The sequence below is a fragment of the Telmatherina bonti genome, assembly GCF_933228915.1.
Source record: "Telmatherina bonti genome assembly, chromosome: 13".
NCBI lineage: Eukaryota > Metazoa > Chordata > Actinopteri > Atheriniformes > Telmatherinidae > Telmatherina > Telmatherina bonti.
Genome location: NC_136611.1, coordinates 6,115,353 through 6,138,234, shown reverse-complemented (window position 1 = coordinate 6,138,234; position 22,882 = coordinate 6,115,353). Strand labels below are relative to the sequence as shown.

Below are 22,882 nucleotides of genomic sequence, written 5' to 3'. Positions count from 1 at the left end.
CTATATGCAACAGCTTTTCCAAACCGGGCTGTGAGAACATTTCCACGCAGAGCTGGAAATTTACCAAAATGTGACTTAAGAATGTGTATAAATATAAGAGCAGCTGAGTGAATATGCACAGAATCTAACGACAGAGCAGGCGAAACTGCAATCTCCTCAAAGATGTCACAGCACTTTCTGCATGTAGATGCATTATAAATATTGTACAATTCAATTAAGTTCAATTTAAACAATCCCATTTGGTCCGTAAGAGGGTGACCAGGTCAGTCAGGGTGTAGACTGAACCCTGCTGCTTTTATTTGCCAGTGAGATCATTCAACCTAATTTCATGAGGAATCCGATACAACAAGAGTTTTATAGATTATTTTCAGCATGACTCATGATGCATATGAGGAGCTGCTTATTGCAGGGCCTTTAAGTGCATTCACACCTGTAGCCTGAGTCACACATGTAGCCTGAACGTCTTATGACCAGATCACTAAAGACACGTTAAGCACAAGATCCTACAAGTCAGCTTCCATCAAACATTGCTGGAAAATGCCAAAGTTTCCATTAAACTTTGCTGGAAAAGATCGAACCTTCCATCAAACATTGCTGGATAAGCAGGAGTTTCCTTTAAACATTGCTGGACAAACCAAAGCTTCCATTCAACATTCCTGGAAAACAGCAAAGCTTCCATTAAACATTGCTGAAAAACATAGAAGTTTCCATTAAACATTGCTGGAAAAACCAAAGTTTCCATTAAACATTACTGGAAAAACCAAAGTTTCCATTAAACATTGCTGGAAAAACCAAAGTTTCCATTAAACATTGCTGGAAAAACCAAAGTTTCCATTAAACATTGCTGGAAAAACCAAAGTTTCCATTAAACATTACTGGAAAAACCAAAGTTTCCATTAAACATTGCTGGAAAAACCAAAGTTTCCATTAAACATTACTGGAAAAACCAAAGTTTCCATTAAACATTGCTGGAAAACACTGAAGTTTCCATTAAACATTGCTGGAAAAACCAAAGTTTCCATTAAACATTACTGGAAAAACCAAAGTTTCCTTTAAACATTGCTGGAAAACACTGAAGTTTCCATTAAACATTGCTGGAAAAACCAAAGTTTCCTTTAAACATTGCTGGAAAAACCAAAGTTTCCATTAAACATTACTGGAAAACACCAAAGTTTCCATTAAAAATTGCTGGAAAAACCAAAGTTTCCATTAAACATTAATGGAAAACACCAAAGTTTCCACAAAACATTGCTAGAAAACCACTGAAGCTTCCAATAAACATTGCTGGAAAACACCGAACAGCATTCATGACATGTTGATTAGCTGTGTTGTAATTAAAACATTAGTCTCCATGTTGGTTTTGTTATGGCTGGAGGTGTCTTACCCCAAAGTTGGAGGCTGCAAATCTGGCTGGAGCAGAGACATTTGTGGAGGCGGTGGGGTGGGCGTAGAAGGCATTGATGTTGGCCAGCAGGGTGCTCATCACTGCCGGCACTCCTGACAGCATGTACTTAGAGGACAGGCAGGAGAAATGGCTGCAGAGGAAAAGCAACAGAGAGGAAGAGGAGTCAGAGAAATTTGGTGGGAGGGTGACAATGGAGGAACACTCACTTGCTTTTTGTCATACGGGGTTTTTTATCTCACTCTAAACTGCTACTTTTAACTAAGTAAACAAAACAGAGCAGATGAGCTGATGGTTTTAAGGTCATTTCAACATTTATATCCTTCATACTCATTTCAAATTAAATTGTTTATTGTTATATGATTTATTCTTCTCATATTTTCTACATTCCCCTCTAGCCATAGAATCGTCGCTGCTTGATGGTGCCATCACCATGTTTAGGCCCTTCAATGCTCGAGGCAGAAGACAAACTTGCTGTGTTGTTTACTGGGGAAAACTGCGAGGTCGGTGTTAAGCAGGATGGCAGAAACAAGACGAGCGAAAGTAACAATCTAGAGATAAATAAGAACAACGGGTGGAAGAAGAAGAAGACGATGACAAGAACAACTGTAAGGCTGCAAGAGCTTTAGAAGAAAGGCTGCGCAAATGATGACGCTAATGTCAGAACCATAGACAGTATATAAAAGATGTACGGAGCCTCCGTGACCTCACCCGTAGGTTTCTGAAGAGCTGAATTGAAGGTCGGTGGGCGGTTCCTACCATCGCCATCTTGGCAGGGGCATGCATGTCGTCTCGCCCCGAAAATACAAATATGGGCAAAGAGGTGGAGCTGAGAGGGGGGCTGTGAGCGTCATGGCGGATGATTGACATCGAGTGAACTCAAAGCTTTCTGTAGCTAAAAGCTAACCGAGCTAACCTGGAGATAACAGGAGCTAACCAGCTAACGGAGGTAAGCGGGCTAAAGCTAAGTCACGTTATTTACCGACTAAAAACCGCGGTTGTTCTACGTTCTTCTGACTTGAACCGGGAGATCAGGTACCTGTCAATCAAAAGGACACGCCCCTAAATATGCTGAATTTTTAGATTAAATTACTTCTAAATGGAGAAGTTAGAAAAAAGATCACTTGCCATCCCACAGCTGTCATGAAGGTAAACCTGACCTATTAAACCTAAAATGGATTTTTGAACCAGGCTGTAAACATGTTTATTTCTGCTGTAAACATGTTTATTTCTGCTGTGAACATGTTTATTTCTGCTGTAAACATGTTTATTTCTGCTGTGAAGTTGGTCTTTTTAACATGGGAGTCTATGGAGATTCGCTCTGTTTTGGAGCCCCTAGTGGATGAAGGGGGAACTGCAGTTTTTGGCCCATCTGCGTAGGCTTCACTTTTTACCACCAGAGATTGCAGCTTGGTCAGAGCTCAGCACTGCCCACTAATGGCTGAATTGACTTCATAACCATGGCAACGTGGAAGATGCAAGAAACTGTGAATAACGTTTAAAATGAACGTACATATTGCGTATGTAAGGGAGCACAAATGAGCCAAATAGTTCAGTGTTTCTGCTGCAGGTGCCTTCTGCTAACTTCATCTCATGTACTGCACAGTGAGGAACTGCTTCCTTCTGAGAGAACTGTAAAGATCTGACAGCTTTCCGTGAGGTTGGATCATCACCAAATCCGTCTCATTCATAGTTATTATTCATTTGTTGAATAGTTCAGTTGAGACACCAGATGCAGAAAGTCTGCTGGTGGTTCGAAGCCTCTGACATGATTAATTTTGGCTTGTAAGAAGCTCTGGATCCTTCTGCAGGTACGTTTCTGAACACAACCTCATCTTCTCAGGTCTAAGGCTTGTTCTCAGCTCTGACACACATTAGCTGAATAGGCTTATGTTGTGGAAGCTGGCAGGGAAGGAAGAACTGTACTGAAGTACAGCAGAGAGCTGGGGAGACAGAAATTTCCCTCAGCAGCTGCCAGACATCTAAAACAGAAGTAGAGGAGATTCAATATTTGATGTATATTTGCAGAGAAGAGCTAGACGCAGGCCCAGATTAAAATCAGGTGGGTGCAAACATACCGCTGTGTAATGTGTAGACTCAGCACATGCTCCTCTTTAGATCTGATCAGTTAAATGTTTGTCTTTAAAGTTTCATCATACAAATTTTAATGGGTAAAAAATTCCTTTAATGCAAACTTATGTTCCAATAAAAAAGTGGTACAAATGTGTGTATTTATAAAGATACACACTCATCAGCAACTAAATTTGTTACCAGTAGGCCCAGTTTCACCTGCAGAACTGCTTTAATTCCTTTTTGTCACAGATCCAACAAGGTGAAAACATTCCTCAGAGATTTTCTCCATGTTGACATGGAGCATCACTGGCTGGCCGTGTTGTGTGTTCAGAGATGATCTGTAGATCTTGGTTGGAACCAGTCTGCCCATTTTCCTCTGACATCAACACAACATTCTGGTCCAGAAAACCTCCACAAATGGAAATTTTTTTCTCTGGTCGTCGTCACCACGTCTACATGACTAAATGTACCAAGTTGCTCCCATGTGATTGGCCGTTTCGCCTTTCCAGCTGCAACTCCATCAGTGCTTCCCAGTATGATTACATTACACGAATGCAGACCTCTCCTCACTTGCTAATTTCAAATGATGATATTATTAATGAAATTAAACCAGTGTGTTTCTCAGTAAGTCTCTCTCTCTCCACCTGATTATGATGAACTGATCACACAGCTGAGAAATCTCTGAGGTGACGGGTCATCTTTCCTCATTAAATCAGATGCTGTTTACAGTTGATGAAAACCCCGCCCACCTTCACATGCACACAAACAGGCCCACAAATACAGCTCACAATTGCTAATCTGAAGCATTTCCTGATTGAATTTCACTACAAATACACACAGTCAGCCAACACCAGGAGGATGGATCACATTCACAAGCACAATATTTAGCTCTGAGCTTACGTCATAGCCTGGTAGATGGACTCGATGCCGTAACGCATGGCGAACTCATCGACAATTTCCTGATGCAGTTCTTCAAAGTAGACCTTCCACGCATCGTCTCCTTGAGCAGCTGGGATCTTCACCACGCCGCCTCCCTCCACGTCCGTCGAAAAGTGGAAAGTATTCTGAATGGAAAGAGGTTGAGTTAGAAAAAACTCTTCACAGATCAATTTAGTGGTCAGAAAAAGCTTACTTCAATAAATGAGACAATTTACTGCTTTTCTGAGATGATTCTGTTTGGTAGCAAAGAGGAGAGGGTCAACGTTGGTAAACTCGTGGAGACTCGGGTTCTTAAAACCACCAACCAGGTCGGGAACCTCAACAGGATGCAACATTCTGGTAGTATCCAGAATGTTGTTCCCGTTCTGGATGGTAGTATCCAGACTGTTGTTCCTGTTCTGGATGGTAGTATCCAGAATGTTGTTTCTGTTCTGGATGGTAGTATCCAGAATTTTGTTTCTGTTCTGGATGGTAGTATCCAGAATGTTGTTTCTGTTCTGGATGGTAGTATCCAGAATTTTGTTTCCGTTCTGGATGGTAGTATCCAGAATGTTGTTCCCATTCTGGATGGTAGTATCCAGACTGTTGTTCCTGTTCTGGATGGTAGTATCCAGAATGTTGTTCCCATTCTGGATGGTAGTATCCAGACTGTTGTTCCTGTTCTGGATGGTAGTATCCAGAATGTTGTTTCTGTTCTGGATGGTAGTATCCAGAATTTTGTTTCTGTTCTGGATGGTAGTATCCAGAATGTTGTTTCTGTTCTGGATGGTAGTATCCAGAATTTTGTTTCTGTTCTGGATGGTAGTATCCAGAATGTTGTTCCTATTCTGGATGGTAGTATCTAGACTGTTGTTCCTCTTTTGGATGGTAGTTTCCAGACTGTTGTTCCTGTTCTGGATGGTAGTATCCAGAATGTTGTTTCTGTTCTGGATGGTAGTATCCAGAATTTTGTTTCTGTTCTGGATGGTAGTATCCAGAATGTTGTTTCTGTTCTGCATGGTAGTATCCAGAATGTTGTTCCTATTCTGGATGGTAGTATCTAGACTGTTGTTCCTCTTTTGGATGGTAGTTTCCAGAATGTTGTTCCTGTTCTGGATGGTAGTATCCAGAATGTTGTTTCTGTTCTGGATGGTAGTATCCAGAATGTTGTTCCTGTTCTGGATGGTAGTATCCAGAATGTTGTTCCTGTTCTGGATGGTAGTATCCAGAATGTTGTTCCTGTTCTGGATGGTAGTATCCAGAATGTTTTTTCCGTTCTGGATGGTAGTATCCAGAACGTTGTTCCTGTTCTGGATGGTAGTATCCAGACTGTTGTTCCTGTTCTGGATGGTAGTATCCAGACTGTTGTTCCTGTTCTGGATGGTAGTATCCAGAACGTTGTTCCTGTTCTGGGTGGTAGTATCCAGAATGTTGTTCCTGTTCTGGATGGGAGTATCCAGAATGTTGTTCCTGTTCTGGATGGTAGTATCCATAATGTTGTTCCTGTTCTGGATGGTAGTATCCAGACTGTTGTTCCTGTTCTGGATGGTAGTATCCAGACTGTTGTTCCTGTTCTGGATGGTAGTATCCAGAACGTTGTTCCTGTTCTGGGTGGTAGTATCCAGAATGTTGTTCCTGTTCTGGATGGGAGTATCCAGAATGTTTTTTTCTGTTCTGGATGGTAGTATCCAGAATGTTTTTTTTCCGTTCTGGATGGTAGTATCCAGAATGTTGTTCCTGTTCTGGATGGTAGTATCCAGAATGTTGTTCCTGTTCTGGATGGTAGTATCCAGAATGTTGTTCCTTTTCTGGATGGTAGTATCCAGAATGTTTTTCCTTTTCTGGATGGTAGTATCCAGAATGTTTTTCCCGTTCTGGTTGGTAGTATCCAGACTGTTGTTCCCGTTCTGGATAGTAGTATTAAGACTGTTGTTCCAGTCCTAAATGGTAGTATCCAGACGTTTTTTTAATATGTTAACATTTCTGTAATTAATTAATAGTAATTAACACATTAAAGTCCAACCTCTTCTTATTATTGGTAGTTTTGCGAAATAAAACCCACATTATTATAAAATCTCTGATGATTACAAATCCTGATCTGTTATTCACATTGATTATTTATTAGAAATGAACATAACCTGCAAATGCATGACAACGTGGAACCCAACAGTTTCTGTGAGTTTGCACCAATCAATTCACATGATTGATAAGTTCATCTGATAAATCAGAGAACATTTGCTTGTTACTGCGTCTGACCTCGTGAAGGCATGTGTACTGCACATGGTACGGAGCTACTTTCTCCTCTCCCTCGATCTCCACACTGATCTGAAGGCGAATGGCACCAGACACCGCTGACTTGTCTGTTCGCTTCTCTGTAAGAAGTGAAACACACACACAGACACACACCATTCCTCCTTAAACACACTCAGACTGAACTCAAGTTGAACTCTGGAGAAAAAGAATGAGTGCTTCTGCTGCACTGATGAGAAGAAACCACACAGTGGAAAAGCCAAATTTAACATCATCCGCATAGAAAATCCATCATGGAGTGGAGCGGCGAGTCGTTACACACCCAGGTTGTACCACACGTCCATCTCGCCGCTCAGCGTTCGGACCTCGATGATGCTCTGACCCAGGAAGTCATCGGACTCTCTCTTCAGGCGCTGCTTCACACGGGACTTGATGTCGTCATCCTCGTCCCAAACTCGCAGCTTGATGCGGTCTGATGAGTTGTGGCACTCGCTGTGGAGATGGGAGACATGTGGGTGTTGGTGTTATTTAAACAAACATGGAGCAGATGGAAGCGTTTCCGGGAGCGACTTAACGTGCTCGAAGCTGCTAAAAGTAAATAAAACAATTTATTCATGAAAATGATAAAAATGCATTGAATTGCATTTAAATGAAAACAGAAGAAAAAGAAACAGAAAACATTCTTGACAGACCAGAACTTAACAGACCTAAAGTTTTCGTCCACATGCTTCGTTACCAGGCATTAACAACCAGAACCGGGTCAACTTTAGTCTGGTCCTGTAGCAGAGGTGATCACCACCTACTCTGACTGCAACTTGAGGCTGGAAGCGGCGTGAGGACCGAGCTTCTAGTGTGTTCTTCTGGATGGGGGAGGGGCTTATGCAACAGCGGGGGGAGGGGCTTACGCAACAGCTGCTGGTGATCACTGTGAAGATTAAACTATACATGCGGTCATGTCAGCCACTAAAAGTCTCTGTTATCACCAGAAAAGTTGGACTGAACTTGTCAGTTTTTGCTTCTTTAAATGTATTTTAAATAAAGTTACTATACGGGACTGAAAACTCATTAAATATAACATCAAAGTGAGTCATTCATCAGCCAAACTCTGATGTGTGCAACAGTGTAATCAGTGAACCAGGAAGTTGTGCACTAATAAATGTTTCAAACTGTGATCAAATTCCCTTTTTTTTTTTTAAAATTAGTTCATCATAATTAATGTGTTAAAATCTCATCCTTAAGATAAACAAAATTACATTTCAAGAAAATAATAAGTCTGCCTCTCGCTCAGTGATTGCTGGGCTCGGCTCCAGCTCCCCAGTAACTGGACTAAGGGGTTTGGAAAATTAAGAACAAGAATATTTTATCTCAACTAGACATTTTTATATTTTATTTAAGTACAAATTTTATTTCAATGTTTTACTTTTGTTGGGATACATAAAATGTATATACTGTATAATTATTTCAATTTTTGATATATTTATATTCACATATTGAAATAAAATTATTTATAACAATAATTATATCATAACTGTTGTTGTAAATAATAATTTTATTTCAACATGTGAATATAAATATATTCAAAATTAAAATAATTATATTTACATTTTATGTATCTAAACAATAAAATGTTTTACTTATAATTATAATTGTTGTTATGATATAATAATTTATTATAATTTTATAAATGATGACGACGACAACGACGACGACGACAACGACGACGACGACGATGATGATGATGAATGGGAACTTCAGCTCTGGGCCTCCACTCATCCCAAGCTGTACTTTTAATATGTAAAAGTGCAATAAACTTCTTCATAATCCATAACTTCCCATTTATGTAATTGAAAATCAGCAGAACTCGACTATAACAACTAAATATATGAATTAACTAGTTGGTGCAAACAGATGACTACATGTATGTTTATGCATGTTTCAATAATGAAACTGATTTATTAGGAACTTCCTGGAGATTAAAGCCCCATCAGGCTTTTGCCTGCATCTGTTATGGAAATAAAACAACCATGTTTTCTTTCAGAGCCTCCCAAGATGAGATTATGTTTTAACAAAACCACCAAGCGCTTCTAGGACTAAACGGGATGTTTACTTTGTCATGCTGTATGACAGTTTGCTTGTTTTACAACTGAATAAATATTAACAGAAGCTCAGGATCTCTGATGCCAACTGTCACAAAGCTCCCTTTTGCTTTAATAATAAAGTTATTATACAGCAAAAAATATGAATTAAACTTTACTATCAATAAAAAAATGGACACTTTTTATCTCATTAAGTGTTGAGATGTGAGATGACCGAAACTATTTCCCATTAAAGTTGTTTACTTTGATACACTAGCATAAGCTAGCAGGAAAATCGTGACTACATGGACGCACACCCACACTGCTTTGATTAAAACTTAAACCTTTAAATAAAAAAGCAAAGCAACGCTGGCAGGAACACAGATTTTATGCAGGTTGTCAGAACTTTGATCACTGCAGATGAGTTTCACAACAAAACCTCACTTACAAGCCGAACTTTTCCTCCCAGACTGGGTTCAGGTTGCCGTAAATGGTCTTCGTTCTCCTCTTGGTTTTTCCCACCTGGATGGTGACATACGGATCGCTGGAGCCCGTCCTGTCCTTGGCCTGGAGACCCTGCGCGCTGACGACTGAACACACACACACACACACACACACACACACACACACACACACACACACACACACACACACAGAAAGGCTTTGAAATTGCATAAGAACAACAAACACCTACTCTCTATCATCTTACTTTTCTCATTCACACACATCAAAACATCAAGATATCACCCACACAGTTATGCAAGGCCTCGTAACACGACGACCATGACTCACAGGCAGATGCAGGGTAACAACATCTCTCATTACTTTGCTGCTGTGCAACAAGTGGTCAAAGGCCTTAACGAGACCTGGAGCCACGGTCACGCTTCCAGCAGTCACAACCAACACCTCCGTTACAACAGCAAACTGATTTATTTTTGTGCAGACGGTATTTATGTGTAACATTTTGCACAACTTTGTGACAACAGAAGCAGCAAGCCAAGCGAGAGATTAAGGACATCCTAACAAAAAGACCACAGTCTGTGTCTGCAGTACTGAAGCGCCACAAGGGACTGTATTCTCACCACCAGACTTGAGACACAACGCTGTGTGGAGAATTACTGATGGACAAGAGGAGGTGGAGGAATACAGGAGCTCAGCTGGACAGCAGACTAGACTGGAAATGCAACACAGAAGCATAGCTGAGATAATTCAACATCCGTGTCTGCTCGGACAGCAGCATCACAGCCAGAAACATGAGGTCCATTTATTGCAGAAGACGGATACACAGTTTTGTACATGTCCTGCCACGGTTATGACTGTGATTTGGTCCGTTTTCTGGAGGCTTATCCATAACTGGACGCAGAAAATGGAGCAACATCATCAGAAATCCAAGGTGTAGTGGCGACTCATACCTGACATGCAACCAGCAATAAGAAAAAACCAGAGAAGAAGAAGATGATGATGCAGAAACCACCTCATAAAAAAACTCCCAAAGAAGATGCAGAAGTTGTTGAGAAGAACAAAACTAAAACGTTGTGGTTTTATTCTTCTGCTTCTTCAGATGTTTTCGGACGGTTGCAAACAACTTTACAGCAGTTAATTCCCACTTCCAACCAGGGCGACATATGACAACGTTTGAATCTAACTTCTGCGTTTACGTACGTAAGGGAGCAGAAATACTCCTTTAAAGAGATCGATCACACGGATACAGAAAGCTGGTTCTGTGCTGGAGATAACTCTGATTGTCCAGAATAAAACACTGAAAAAGCTAAAGGAAATCACATCTTCTACACAACACAGAGAAAAACAGCAGAAAATGTTCAGTCAGAGACTTCTTCATCTCCAGTGTAAGACAGAAAGATTCCAGAAATTATTCCTCCCAGCAGCCATCACCCACCAGAACAAGAAAATATCGCCTCCTCCTTTTAATTAATTCTTGTTAAAAAAAACAAAAAAAAACCAGAAATAAATAAAAGAAAAGCTGAATACAAAACTGAAACTTCCGTCTGGGATAAATAAAGTATATTTCATTTTATTTTATTTACAGTTATGTTGCATAACCAGAACCAAAGCTGTACGTACAGGTAGTTTTTTTTTAACTTCTGGGAAGATAACTGACAAAAGTTCAACATGCAAGCTGAGTTTTTTATCTAAAATGTTTTACATGAGTCAAACAGTCGACATATCAGAGGCAGCATAATGGCAGCATCGCATTCGAAGCCTTCATGAAGTCATCATACACGCTGAGACGAAAGGAGCTGCACACTTGTCTTGATGCATGCAACAAACCAAGGACATGAATCTGAGAGATCCGAGGTCCCCCACATATCATAATATGTCCTTAACCCTTTAAAGTTCACACTAAGAAAAAAGAAGGAGAAAATATTTCCTAATTCACAGTTACCAACTGAACTCCACACATCAACATTATTCATCTAGCTGGAACATTTGTTGAGTTTTTGCTCTAAAAGGAGCCTTCTCACCAAACAAACCACAGTCCGCCCACCCTGACCACCTTGTCACCCAGGTAGTAAATGGAGCGGACCTTCTTATTAAATAATCTGCCCAGAAAAAAAACAAACAAACCAAAGTGATAATAAAGGCTGATCCTGTTGTATACATTTGTGCAGGAGATGCAGCGAGCATGTTGGTTTTGCCCCTGGCCTGGCCGCAGGTTCAGCTCAACGCCAGCCTGCTTGAGAGACCTGTGCTAGTTTGCTGACTCAGCTGTATCCCTGAATCTCTGGTTCTGGAAAAGACTCGCTGTGCGAGAGTTATCAGCCCGGACCGCTGTTTTTCCGAAGCTTCATTTTAGCAAAAATAACAACAGAAGAGGAGGAAACTTTCCAGACCTGCAGAACCTCCAGATTTAATACATCACAACCTCATTATTGGATGGAAGGAAAGTGCTGAATCATCATCTACGCCGTAATGACGCCATGAGAGAATAACAGGCTTAAAAGTATATAATCTCTGAGAAAAGAGCAAAGTTTTTAGGACATTATTAACAGCTGCAGTAAAGACTTGCAGCAGAAAGTTCCAGTGGTCTAATCTATTTCCAACATTCTCCTCAGTGCAGTACTTCAAGGAGTAAATGTACATTTTTGAGACATGCACTTATTCAATCTGACAACATGTCAGACAAGAAGATTGATACTAGTCTCATTTTTGTTCCATAAGTATAAAGTCACAGCCAGGAGCTGCTTAGCTTAGCAAAAGTTAAGATGGAAATGAGGATGTAGCCTGCCTGTGACCTTCACTAACACGAATTATGGACTTCTAAAGATAGAAAATTGAGTAAAAAGCTACCTCCTACTTGTAACGAAAAAGGACTTTCTATCCAGAGTCTTGACTTATCCTCCTAAATCTAACGTCTCTGCATAATTTTTATACAGCAGATATCCAGAAGTTACCTGTAAGCACCATTTAACAGTAAAACATACAGCCAGCGAGTCCCTTTTATGTAAAATGAGTAGCCAACATGCACGTGCCATTCATAAATGTCTTTCAATCAGTGTCAGAATGGCTGACAGTGACTGACTACATGGTACCTGCGCTAAAAGAAGCTTTAAATAATAAATTGTTTAGATAATCCCTCATGAGATCAGGAGGTTTCAAAGAGCTCCTCTTGTCATCTCACCTTCAAGTTCAAACTACTGTACAGAACCGTGTTTGGGTCAAAACGATGTAAATCTAATGACATTTAGAGATTATTCTTCTCTTCATCGAGCTTTAAGGGTCAAGATTCCTTCTGAATATGCTTCAGAAATCTGTCAGCTTAGATGGCATTTTGCTGGTGATTGCATAGACAAGGTGTGATTGTTGCCATGGCAACAATATTCTCTCTATACGATGTGATGTGTGTGTGGTTGCTTTAGTAACAGTACCGATAATGTAGGGCAAAGTGAGGGAATGTATATGGGACGCTGGTCTGTTTAAATTAGCAAAGCGAGGAGATAAATGGTTAAAGTTTCCCTACACTTCAGAACAGACCGTACATGAAAAACGGTTCCATAAATGTGGAATAAGTAAACATTTCTTTGAGGTTCTTATCTGAGGGAAACACGGTACTCTCAGTAAGCGGCTGCTTCACATTCAAACAGCTGCAGGTAGAAAGCTGTTTGCAACAACATGCGTTCCTGAAACCTCCTGCATCCAAAACCAGGAGGCCATGAAGCCACCTTTATCGATAACCTGAAAACTGGCTACTGATTATTTAGCTATGTATGATGATAATGAATCTGGGTTTTCACACATGAGAAGTTTAAAGTCCACTCAGGAGACCAGTCAGAGTGTCCAAAGACCTTTGTAGGAACAACAACAACAACAACAAAAAAAAAAAAAACCAGTATAACCTTGTAGTCAACCTACAGACAGACTTCACACACAGATATGAGTGTTATACACACCATATTTGAAACACATCATGTTGCTACAGGCCTTGGACACTGTTGAGGTGGATTACCACTAACAAAGATATAAGATAGATGTAAGAAAATGGAACACACCAAGGATATTGGTTTTATGACTATAACTATTATCAAATGTGATTTTTTTTTGTTATTCTAAGAATGACAATAATATCAACTTAATATTGTGTATTTAAACATTAATAAAAACAGAAAGGCTTTTCTTTACTTGAAATATCAGTGTTAGTATTCTGAAAGGACTTCATAAATATGCTAGTTGATGTTAAAAACTTGCTGCTGAGTGTTTGATCAGTTAGCAAATGAGATAACCAACAGATTAATTCTTTGTGAGCTAAATTAGCATCTGTGTTTTGTAGTTTTGTACCAAGATTAAAAAATAATAAGCTTACTGGCAGCTGTGTTTAGTTTTTGCTTTTTGTTAGCCATAGGTTAGCTGTTTTGTTAGCCTTTTAAAAACAACCTGTTGCTACGAGTTAGCTGGTAGCTAATTGTTGGCATTTAGCAACAAATCAGCCAACTTGTTAGCCTTTTAACAGTATCCTTTTAATACAAGCTTGTTCATAGCTATTAAATATTTACATTTAGTTAGCCACAAGTTGGCCAGTCTGTTAGCTTTTTATGCTAACAAAGAAAACTGAATTCAATTCTACAAGCTTGTTGTAGCTACAAGTTTGGCTAACCTGTGGCTGACTAAATGAAATCTGTTAGTTCTTTAAAAATAAAATGGTATCTTTTTTACAAGCTTGTTGGTAACTAATGGTTTTCCTTTAGTTTCCTAAAGATTAGCTGATCAGTTAGCTTGTTAACTGTTATGTATTAACAGTTTTTATTAAGTTAGCTGCATGTTAGCTAATCTGTTAATTTGTTGAATATATTTAGATTGTTACTGTAAACTTGTTGACAGCAGTTAACTGTGCATGATGTTGGAAACAGGTTAGCTAATTTGTTATGTTGTTTGAGTTCTGTTTGCATTGGTTTGGACTGATTGAAACATGACTACAGCTACAGCATCACAAACTGAAGTCTCCAAAAATGAGCGTGCATGCAAAACCACAGCTTTCTGATTTAATTAACAAGACATCTCATAGTAAAACATAATATAACAAAACACCTGTTTACACAGTTTACTGTAGATATGCTCAACAATAGTGCATTATCCTCCTTCCTTTTGAAATAATCTGAACTTTTCTTAGATTTTAATCAGTCTGTTAGAAACTGGACGTCTCTTCAGCTCCTCTAATTGTTTAACATATGAATTGGTATGATAATGTTATTGTTATGTTTAATTGAAACTGGAGGGTATACCTGTGATAGTGATTTTGGCCGACCACTTGGAGGTTCCATCCAGGACGCTCTGCTTGATGCTCTTCATGTGTTGAGCATGGATCATCTTAGAAATATCAAACAATTTCCGGATTTCCTCAAATATTTCAGGCTTGTTCCTCTCACGAATCTTCATCCTGTCCTTCATGGCCATGATGATGTGCTGTGTCCGGTCTTCTGCCCCTGTCTTGGAGCTTTTCTCTGCTGCTCCTGAAGATGGAAAGATCATTTCACAGGTAGCACAAAGATGTTATCATTAGTTATTATTAGTCATGCACTTTAGAAACTTGGGAACTTGACTCACTTTGCAGGCAGTCGGCGTTCAGCAGCTCTTGACATTTCTCATGCACTTTGACCCCGCACTCTGCACAGCGCATACCCTGCCGGGCGATGCCCCACAGCAAACCCTCACACTCGTAACAATATGTGGGCTTTGTAGCCGTCCACACCTCAAAATTGTGCGGTGTGGTGCAGGAGATGGGGTAGATCAGAGCCTGCAAGGTTTTCTTGTACACATGTCTTTTCTGTTGGAGTAAAACAAAGGAAAAAGAAACCATGAAAGAAATAAGCATGAAATTAGTCTTTGAAGACGTTATTAATGAAAGACTGAACACAACTGTATGCAATATCATGAATACTTGTTGCAGGAGCAAAAGCAAGACGAGAGAGAACAGGAGAAGGTGAATGTATGATGCAAATGCGAACAAAACAGAGACATAGCTGGGAGTGTGGAGGGACATGAACAGAATGTTAAAGCATCAACTGAGGCAGAGTGAATCAGGATCTGTGTACAGACAATAATGTTATTTAATATAAGATTTAATTGCGAGTTAGAGCACATTAATCAGGGGTTATTTCAGTCTGACATCCACTAATATTACAGAGAAATGTAATGCAATGTAAAAGTAGTTTTAACTAATTTTTGGCTTCTTATCTGATGAACTAAATTTGTTGTTGTCCAGTGTAGGAGGAGTGTGGGAGGAGGTGAACACACCTCCACAGGATGAGCCAACACTTTGACTGTAAGCCCAGCTGGATTTGGTATACACAGAATTTGTACAGGAGCAATGAATTATTATTCATATTACTTTTATTATGCACACCTATCATTTCTGTTTTGATCTGATCTGAGTCTTCTGAAGACTTCATGTGCTATAGATCTGACTTGTTTTTTTTTGCATTCGTGTTAATAATGTTTATAGAAAATGGATTAATTTATCAAAAGATTGGCATAATTTACTTTCATTATGAACTGCTATTAAATAAGTAACTGAAACGGATAATTTTCAGTGTGAATTATGAATGAAGCAGCTTACATTGCAGACCTAAACATCTTAATAGGTCTAGTATTTTGCATTGTGATTTTCTTTTTTAGGCCCAGTGCCAACATAGGCCTCTTTAAGCATAGTTTTCTGTCATGTTTTTGCCATCCTGATTTCCTGGCACTCATCATTGGTTACTCGATCCACCTGCTGGCTTCCTAATTGCCTCTGCTTTCTCATTCAGTTCACCTGGTTTCCTTTTCCCTCACTGCCTACTTAAGCTCCCTCCAATCCCTCCTTCTCTGCCAGATAATAATCAGACCTATGTCTAGTTTTGTTCCAGCGTTCTACGGATTGATCCTCAGTTGCCGACCTTCTGCTTTATGCCCCTGGATTATCCTCCTTGCCTTGCCCTCGACGGACACCGCAACTTTTCGGATCTTCTGGTTACCGACCCTGCCTGTCTTTGGATCTCTGAGCCTTGTCGTTGCCTGGACGAGTATTTTGCCATCCTGTTTACCTCCCAGCTGTTGCCTGGTTTCTTCTGCAGACCATTCCCCCGGACTGATTTTCTGTTCATACTCCTCCACCAATAAACTGGCCATTTGTCCAGAACTCCCTGTGTGTGGCTGTATTACGGCTCCTCAGGGTTACTCATTACAGTTTTCTTGAACTTTCAGCCTTTGCACTGCATATTATTCTCCTGTCTGATTTATAACTTCACTCACCAGCCACATTATCAGGGTCACCTAACTAGTACCATGTTGGCTGCCCTTTTACCTGCAGAACTGCTTTATCTCTGTGTCACAGATTTACCAAGGTGTTGGAAACATTCCTGAGAGATTTTGCTCCATGTTGACATGGAGCATCACACAGTTGCTGCACATCATAATGAGAATCTCCATACTCCATACTTCAAGACTGTTCTCCGTTTCGCATCGGACGGTTCACGTCCCCGCATTGTCCATTAATTTCTGATAATGGACACCTCGTCAGGCATTATCCCTTACGTATTTAATAAAATGGCTGATGAGTAACATTAACCAAAGCAAACAGAAAAGTCAGGGTCAAAATTAACTGCAAGCCAGCGTTGTGTGGAGAGTAAATATCTTAAGAGTAAATATGCTAAAACAAAAATTAAAATCATAATTTAGGGTGGGCTCCTCTGGAAACAAGGTTAAATACAAATGCAGGAGTTACTCTTTTTATTTTATTTAAATGTCACATTACCACAAACTAATTACCTCAAACTAAATGTGGTGCTTTCAGGGATCTCTGAGGGTTTGGACTCCTCTGTCTGATACATTTAACCGTTCTGATTGAATCTTGACTTTTATCTTATTCATTTACAGATCGGACAAACAGGTTAGAAAACCTTCATTTAGGGGAAGTCAGACCTCCACACACAAAAATTTTCTAAAAATCAAATTTCTCAGTGTTACAGACCTTAATAAAAAGAAACAAATCAGTGTTGAATCAATGTTTAGTCCAGGGGTGTGCGACTCTGGTTCTCAAACTCTTGGTAGTTTCACTGTCCCAACATTTCTGAGGAATCTCAGAGCAATCTAAAGTCAAACTCTGAACTCTAATTACCCATTGACGTGCAGGACTGCAGCGCTCTAGGACTGGAATTGCCCAATCTTGGTCTAGTAATGGTAACGTTCACATTAGCAAGTTTTATGTTTTCAAAGTGAAGTTGATTTTTCTCACCATTTGCACCTGACAGATACACAATTAACCAATCAGAGAAGGCATGTTTGCAGAATCACTAGAGCTGGACGCAAGCTATGCAAGTTTGACTCTGTCACTGCTACTTTATTTAAACTTTGTATCATTGTGGCCCATTATCTTATTTTCTTATTTTTCTCAGCCTCTAAAACCTAGGAGCTAGCTGCTAAAGCATTTTCTAAAAGCTAGGAGCTAGCTACTGTAGCAGTTTCTAAAAGCTAGGAGCTAGCTGCTGAAGCCGTTTCTAAAAGCTAGGAGCTAGCTGCTAAAGCATTTTCTAAAAGCTAGGAGCTAGCTACTGTAGCAGTTTCTAAAACCTAGGAGCTAGCTGCTGAAGCCGTTTCTAAAAGCTAGGAGCAAGCTGCTGAAGCCGTTTCTAAAAGCTAGGAGCTAGCTGCTGAAGCCGTTTCTAAAAGCTAGGAGCTAGCTGCTGAAGCTGTTTCTAAAAGCTAGGAGCTAGCTGCTGAAGCCGTTTCTAAAAGCTAGGAGCAAGCTGCTGAAGCCGTTTCTAAAAGCTAGGAGCTAGCTGCTGAAGCTGTTTCTAAAAGCTAGGAGCTAGCTGCTGAAACAGCTTCTAAAAGTTAGGACCTAGCTGCTGAACCAGATTCTCAAACTGTCCCGTTGACATCCTTAAGTCCATTCTGGAGCGGCCGTGGTCCAGCTTCAATTTAAACTACACAAGTTCTCCTCACTTTTCCAGAACAAGAAGAGCCCAATTTATGCTTTTTTTATTTTCTTTTGCAGCAACGGCACAGTATCATCACCATCTTATGCTAAATGTTTTTGCCACTTTGCAAGTTTAATTTAGAATCTTCATAATTTATTCACTATGTCGCATCACAGTTGATGCGCATAGAAAAAATCTCAACATTTAACCTCCAAATTATTTGCAATATTGTGTTGTTTATTTGCATTTGTCCCAGTGTGTATAGTCCTTAATAATTGTAAATGAAATTGAACCTTTTAAGCCTTATAGCGGCCCTGTTCTTCACTGCATTAAAGTATTGTCAGCTACATTCAGTGACCTACTTTACGCACCTGAATTATTCATGTTTCTTCTGATATATAGTGTAATTATCATCATGACTTGGCAGATCACAATGCAGAAAAGGAATCTATAATAATCACGAATACAAAACTTGCTGTTTCTGAATATGCAGCTGCTGAATCTGTCTTCTGCAGGCTCAGCTAAAAGAGCCTCCCAACCCATCATGGCAGCAGAAAATAAAAAATAAAACAAAATATGTGGAATCCCAGCGGTCAGTGTCAGAGTGGGAATCTGCATAAGAAAAAGGATTATGGTTGGTGTGCATGCCACATATGCTACTCACAAGCTCTTCATCTTTCAGGGAAGTCCGTGTGGCCAGTGTGTGGGCGAGCCCAGCTTTCCTGGACTGGATCATAGACTAGAAACAATGAAAGCAGAGGAATCAGTGATTCACAGCAATGCAAAATCAAACAATTCGGGTCAAAAGAAAAAGGAAAACAAAGCAACTTTAAACTGAAAAAAAAATAAAAATAAAATAAAATAAAATGAAATAAAATAAAATAACAGGGATCAATTCTTTGTGGGATTTTCAGCTTTATCAACTTTATACATATTTGTAATCTTTTTGTTTTTGAACATTTCCTTCCAAAAACACACAGCTGTTGTTTAATCTATTTGGCTAGTGATCAGAATATTACTACTAATCCCAAAAAGCTTTATTTTTCAGCAACCGCACGCTACACGCTGTCTCTTATCACTAAATTAAACTGATTACAGACATTATTAATGAACCACGGTGCAGCTTTGTTGATTCGGTTTAAATTGTTGTTACAGATCAGAAAAAGAAATCCACATTTTGTTCTGACATCTGGATGATATCTGAAATGTGTGAAGAATTAAAACATCACACTGTCAAAAAAAGCTGAGATGTTAAATGAAAACTTCGGAGCTCTGGTTAGGAAAAGGTACGTATCTTAACATTTCAGGCACATTTCTATTTTCCACTGACGTCTGCAGATCTCCATCTGACACGTCGACACTTATCTGTCCCACTGACAAGTCGCTGAGTGAATTATGAATTATCTGACTGGGCATGCTATCTGCGAGGTTTATAACCAGCCACATAGATATCTAAAAGTTACTTCTGATCTCAGAGAGATGTTTTAGATGTGCAGCCAATGCTATTTCTGGTGCTAATGAGTAAGCAGGGCTTATGCTTATTTATGTTAATGAAGGGGGAATTAGTGGTTCTTAGTTGAATTCTTGAGCATCCAACCTCTTTGAAAGCTCCTTCAACTAGCAGAGCTTTTTTTTTTTTTTTAAACATAATTGCATATTAATTTGCTCTTAATGGCTGATTTTCTGACCGAGACATATAATTGAGCATATTAGGTGCATATAAAGAGGCTAATCTCTCACTAGGAAATGTCTGGACATTTATTTTCCTACATTCTGACAACTGAAAGCGTGCGGAATAAGACATGGCATCATCAGACAATCATTTCTTAATGAAGGTCTTGCCCATGTGTCTGTTTCACATAAAAACCAAACAAGCTTTCTTACATTAATCATTAAAATTCAACGTCACATGACTGCATGTTATACTTCTAAAAATTTCTGATAATTTACTTGCAGAATTTGTTTGTGACATTATGCCTGTTTATGTTGGAACCATATATTTTCATTAGAGCCTCTTAACGTCTCTGCTTATTGCATCTGACTTGTGCAATTCCTTTATTCTGCATTAGTTCATATAAATTAGAGCTTTATGCTAAAAGTATAACCTTCAATCTGATGTAATTACTTAAATTCTCTTGTAAAAAGCTAAATTTCTCAGTGCAGACAATGAATATTGAATATTACACAGTAAACGTTCAGAAAAAAAGTGCATCTAGAATGAATCACAGGTAGTTAATCAAAGAACAAAGAAGCCAATCACAGAAAAACTTCTCATTGTCTGGTCATCAATCAATTTCTATTCACAGACGAACATTAATATTTTATGTTTAGCCATATTTTTCTATGAATACAGATTAACAGATTTATAGTTTCTTCTTGTGCATGGTGATAATAAATTTCTCTAAAGATCACACTGAGCGCATCAAAATGTGCTTTTTTTCCAATAACAAAGCCTATCAGACAAACGTTAAGGCACAGTCACTTAAATCTCACTTGTGTTTCACTCACCATAGCCTGAGGGCCGACAAAGGTGGGGGGGGAGGCAACAGGTGCAGACAGAAAGCAAGAAGAAAGGAAAGGTTAGAGACAAACAGCTTCCCTCATTTTTCTCTCCTCAGAGAGAATCAGCAGTTTTAACCTTCAAAACAACTTTTCAGCACCTAAATTGTCACACAGGTGGTTCTCTGCAAGGGTTGTTTGGTGTATTTACTCTGTTTCTCGGCTGCATAGTCATTCTAACCACTTAGTCTGATGAAGAGTCGCAGGAACCTGGAGCCTATCCCAGCAGTCTTTGTGCGAAAGGCAAGCTCCTTATTAGCTACGCTTCTGACAGTTTTTTATCCTTATATTAAGTGATGGGTGGAAGATGACCAATCGGGAAATATTACAGAATGAATCAGTCCTTGCATGGGGTTGAGGGTCGCGAACACCAACGTATGTTATGCGTCATGACCGGAAAAGTCTGAGAACCACTGAGCTACTTAATAGTGAAACATGAAAGCCTTCCTTGAATAATGATGAACAGAAAGGAAGGAGAATGGTGGACATCCAGCAGTTTGTGATTCTTCTTGGCATTTGGCTTCAAACAACAGAAATCCTCCATATATTTAAAATATGGAGCTGTCGCTGCTTTTTTCTTCGTGCTAAGTCATACAGGAAGTGGTAACTAACCCCTTTGACAAATGGAAAGCTAGCTGGATGTTGTTAAGACTGGGGCCTCAACAGAAGGGTCCTAAAAAGTAGGTCCATTCAGGATTGATATTTTTCTTCCCAGGTTTTGTCTGAGGAAATACATAAAAGGCATAACGACCTGTGGAAACATGTCAGATCCTACCAAAGTTGTTCCACGTTGTAAGGTAATTTTATTCTATGAGTCTAACAAAATGTGGCATCACAAAACTATTAGATGTTTTAAAACACTCATTAGGGGTTTGGAGGAACTGAATTGGTTCACAAAAGAACCAGATGCCTTGGAGATTGGGGGTCCTGTTTCCATTTATGAGTCCCAGTGGGACAATACATATCAGTTTGCATATCCATCCAAATAAAACCTGGAAAGAGTAGCAGAATATACCCTACTAGCTGTCCTATGTTGTTGGAATTCTGTCTGCTTCCCAGTCTTCCCAATCCAACTCTAAAGGATCATGGTTTGGACTTTTTGTGTGTCTTTTGTTCTTGTTTCCTGTTTTATTTTGTAGTTGTGATTTCTGTCTAGTTTTGTTTCCCGTTCATGAGTTCACCTGGGTTCATTTAGCTTGTCATTTACACCTGTGTCTCATTGTTTTCCCTGAATTTATCCCCATTTGTTTCTGTTTTCCAGTGTTGGTTCAGTGTCTCTGCTTGTCAGTTCCTGATGCTTCCGTGTTCTTCATTTGGATTAAAAGCTGTTCCTGCATCTCGTCGGCCTTCTGCTACTCTGTTCCTGCATTTGGGTTCCATCACTTCCACGTTCCCCGATAATAATGGGTGGAGCATGACACACATTGATATTTTTAATTACCGCTCACTTTTTAAATGGTTGCCTAGGTGACATCTGTATCACCAGCTACAGCATAAACCAGTAGACACAGCAGGAACTTAGTGGTTCAGACTAATAACATGACACCTGCAGACATGCAAAGCTCTGCTGGAAGTTTCCTGTATTTGTTTTAACCTCTAATTGGAGTTTAGGGAGATTACAACTAACAACGTAGCAGTTAAAGAGGAAAACACACTGGGATTGAGTATTTTAAGTACAAGATTGATGGTTAATTTAGGTTATGAACTGAAAATGTCTACTTTTTAGCCTTTCCTTTTAGCCAATTTATGCTTCAGCAAACACCAATATATCTAATTTGGTACAAGGCTTAATGTAAACTTGGTTTGACAAGACTCATTTCAAGGAGCAGAGGAAAATCAAATATCAGCAAAGGTGAAAATGCCAGATATTACACATATTGGCGTGTACTCACCAGCTCACTAACAAGCGGAATAGGCCTCCTTTTGCGGAGGTCTGGCATGCTGTCAATACCAAATGGAGCATTTCCCCTGTGCACAAAAATAAAACTCTTAAAAATAAAAAGCCACTGAGCTATATTCTTTCAATTTCAGACACACATCCACACACCAAAAGGTTTCCACTGACCCTGGCTTAGCCCATGGGTGCTTGCTGGGGTCACCATCTTGATCTCGGCTCTGAAAGAGAGTGTCAAAGGTCAAGCATTTAGGTCTTAGGAGGCTGAAAATCTCTTCTGGTTTCATGATGGTTTAGCATG

The 22,882-nt window shown here is 39.5% G+C and overlaps 1 protein-coding gene across 1 annotated transcript in view; it reads right to left on the bottom strand.

Annotated features, from left to right (window-relative positions):
- Positions 1–22,882, bottom strand: part of unc13ba (unc-13 homolog Ba (C. elegans)) — a gene marked incomplete at both ends in the record, with an annotated part of 217,013 nt that overhangs the window by 74,208 nt on the left and 119,923 nt on the right. The window contains 10 exons of the mRNA XM_079250679.1: positions 1,385–1,535; positions 4,376–4,539; positions 6,650–6,765; positions 6,966–7,135; positions 9,167–9,308; positions 14,454–14,681; positions 14,776–14,995; positions 18,793–18,867; positions 22,580–22,655; positions 22,753–22,802. Coding sequence (XP_079106805.1) covers positions 1,385–1,535; positions 4,376–4,539; positions 6,650–6,765; positions 6,966–7,135; positions 9,167–9,308; positions 14,454–14,681; positions 14,776–14,995; positions 18,793–18,867; positions 22,580–22,655; positions 22,753–22,802 — 1,392 coding nt within the window. The remainder of the gene's footprint in view (positions 1–1,384; positions 1,536–4,375; positions 4,540–6,649; positions 6,766–6,965; positions 7,136–9,166; positions 9,309–14,453; positions 14,682–14,775; positions 14,996–18,792; positions 18,868–22,579; positions 22,656–22,752; positions 22,803–22,882) is intronic.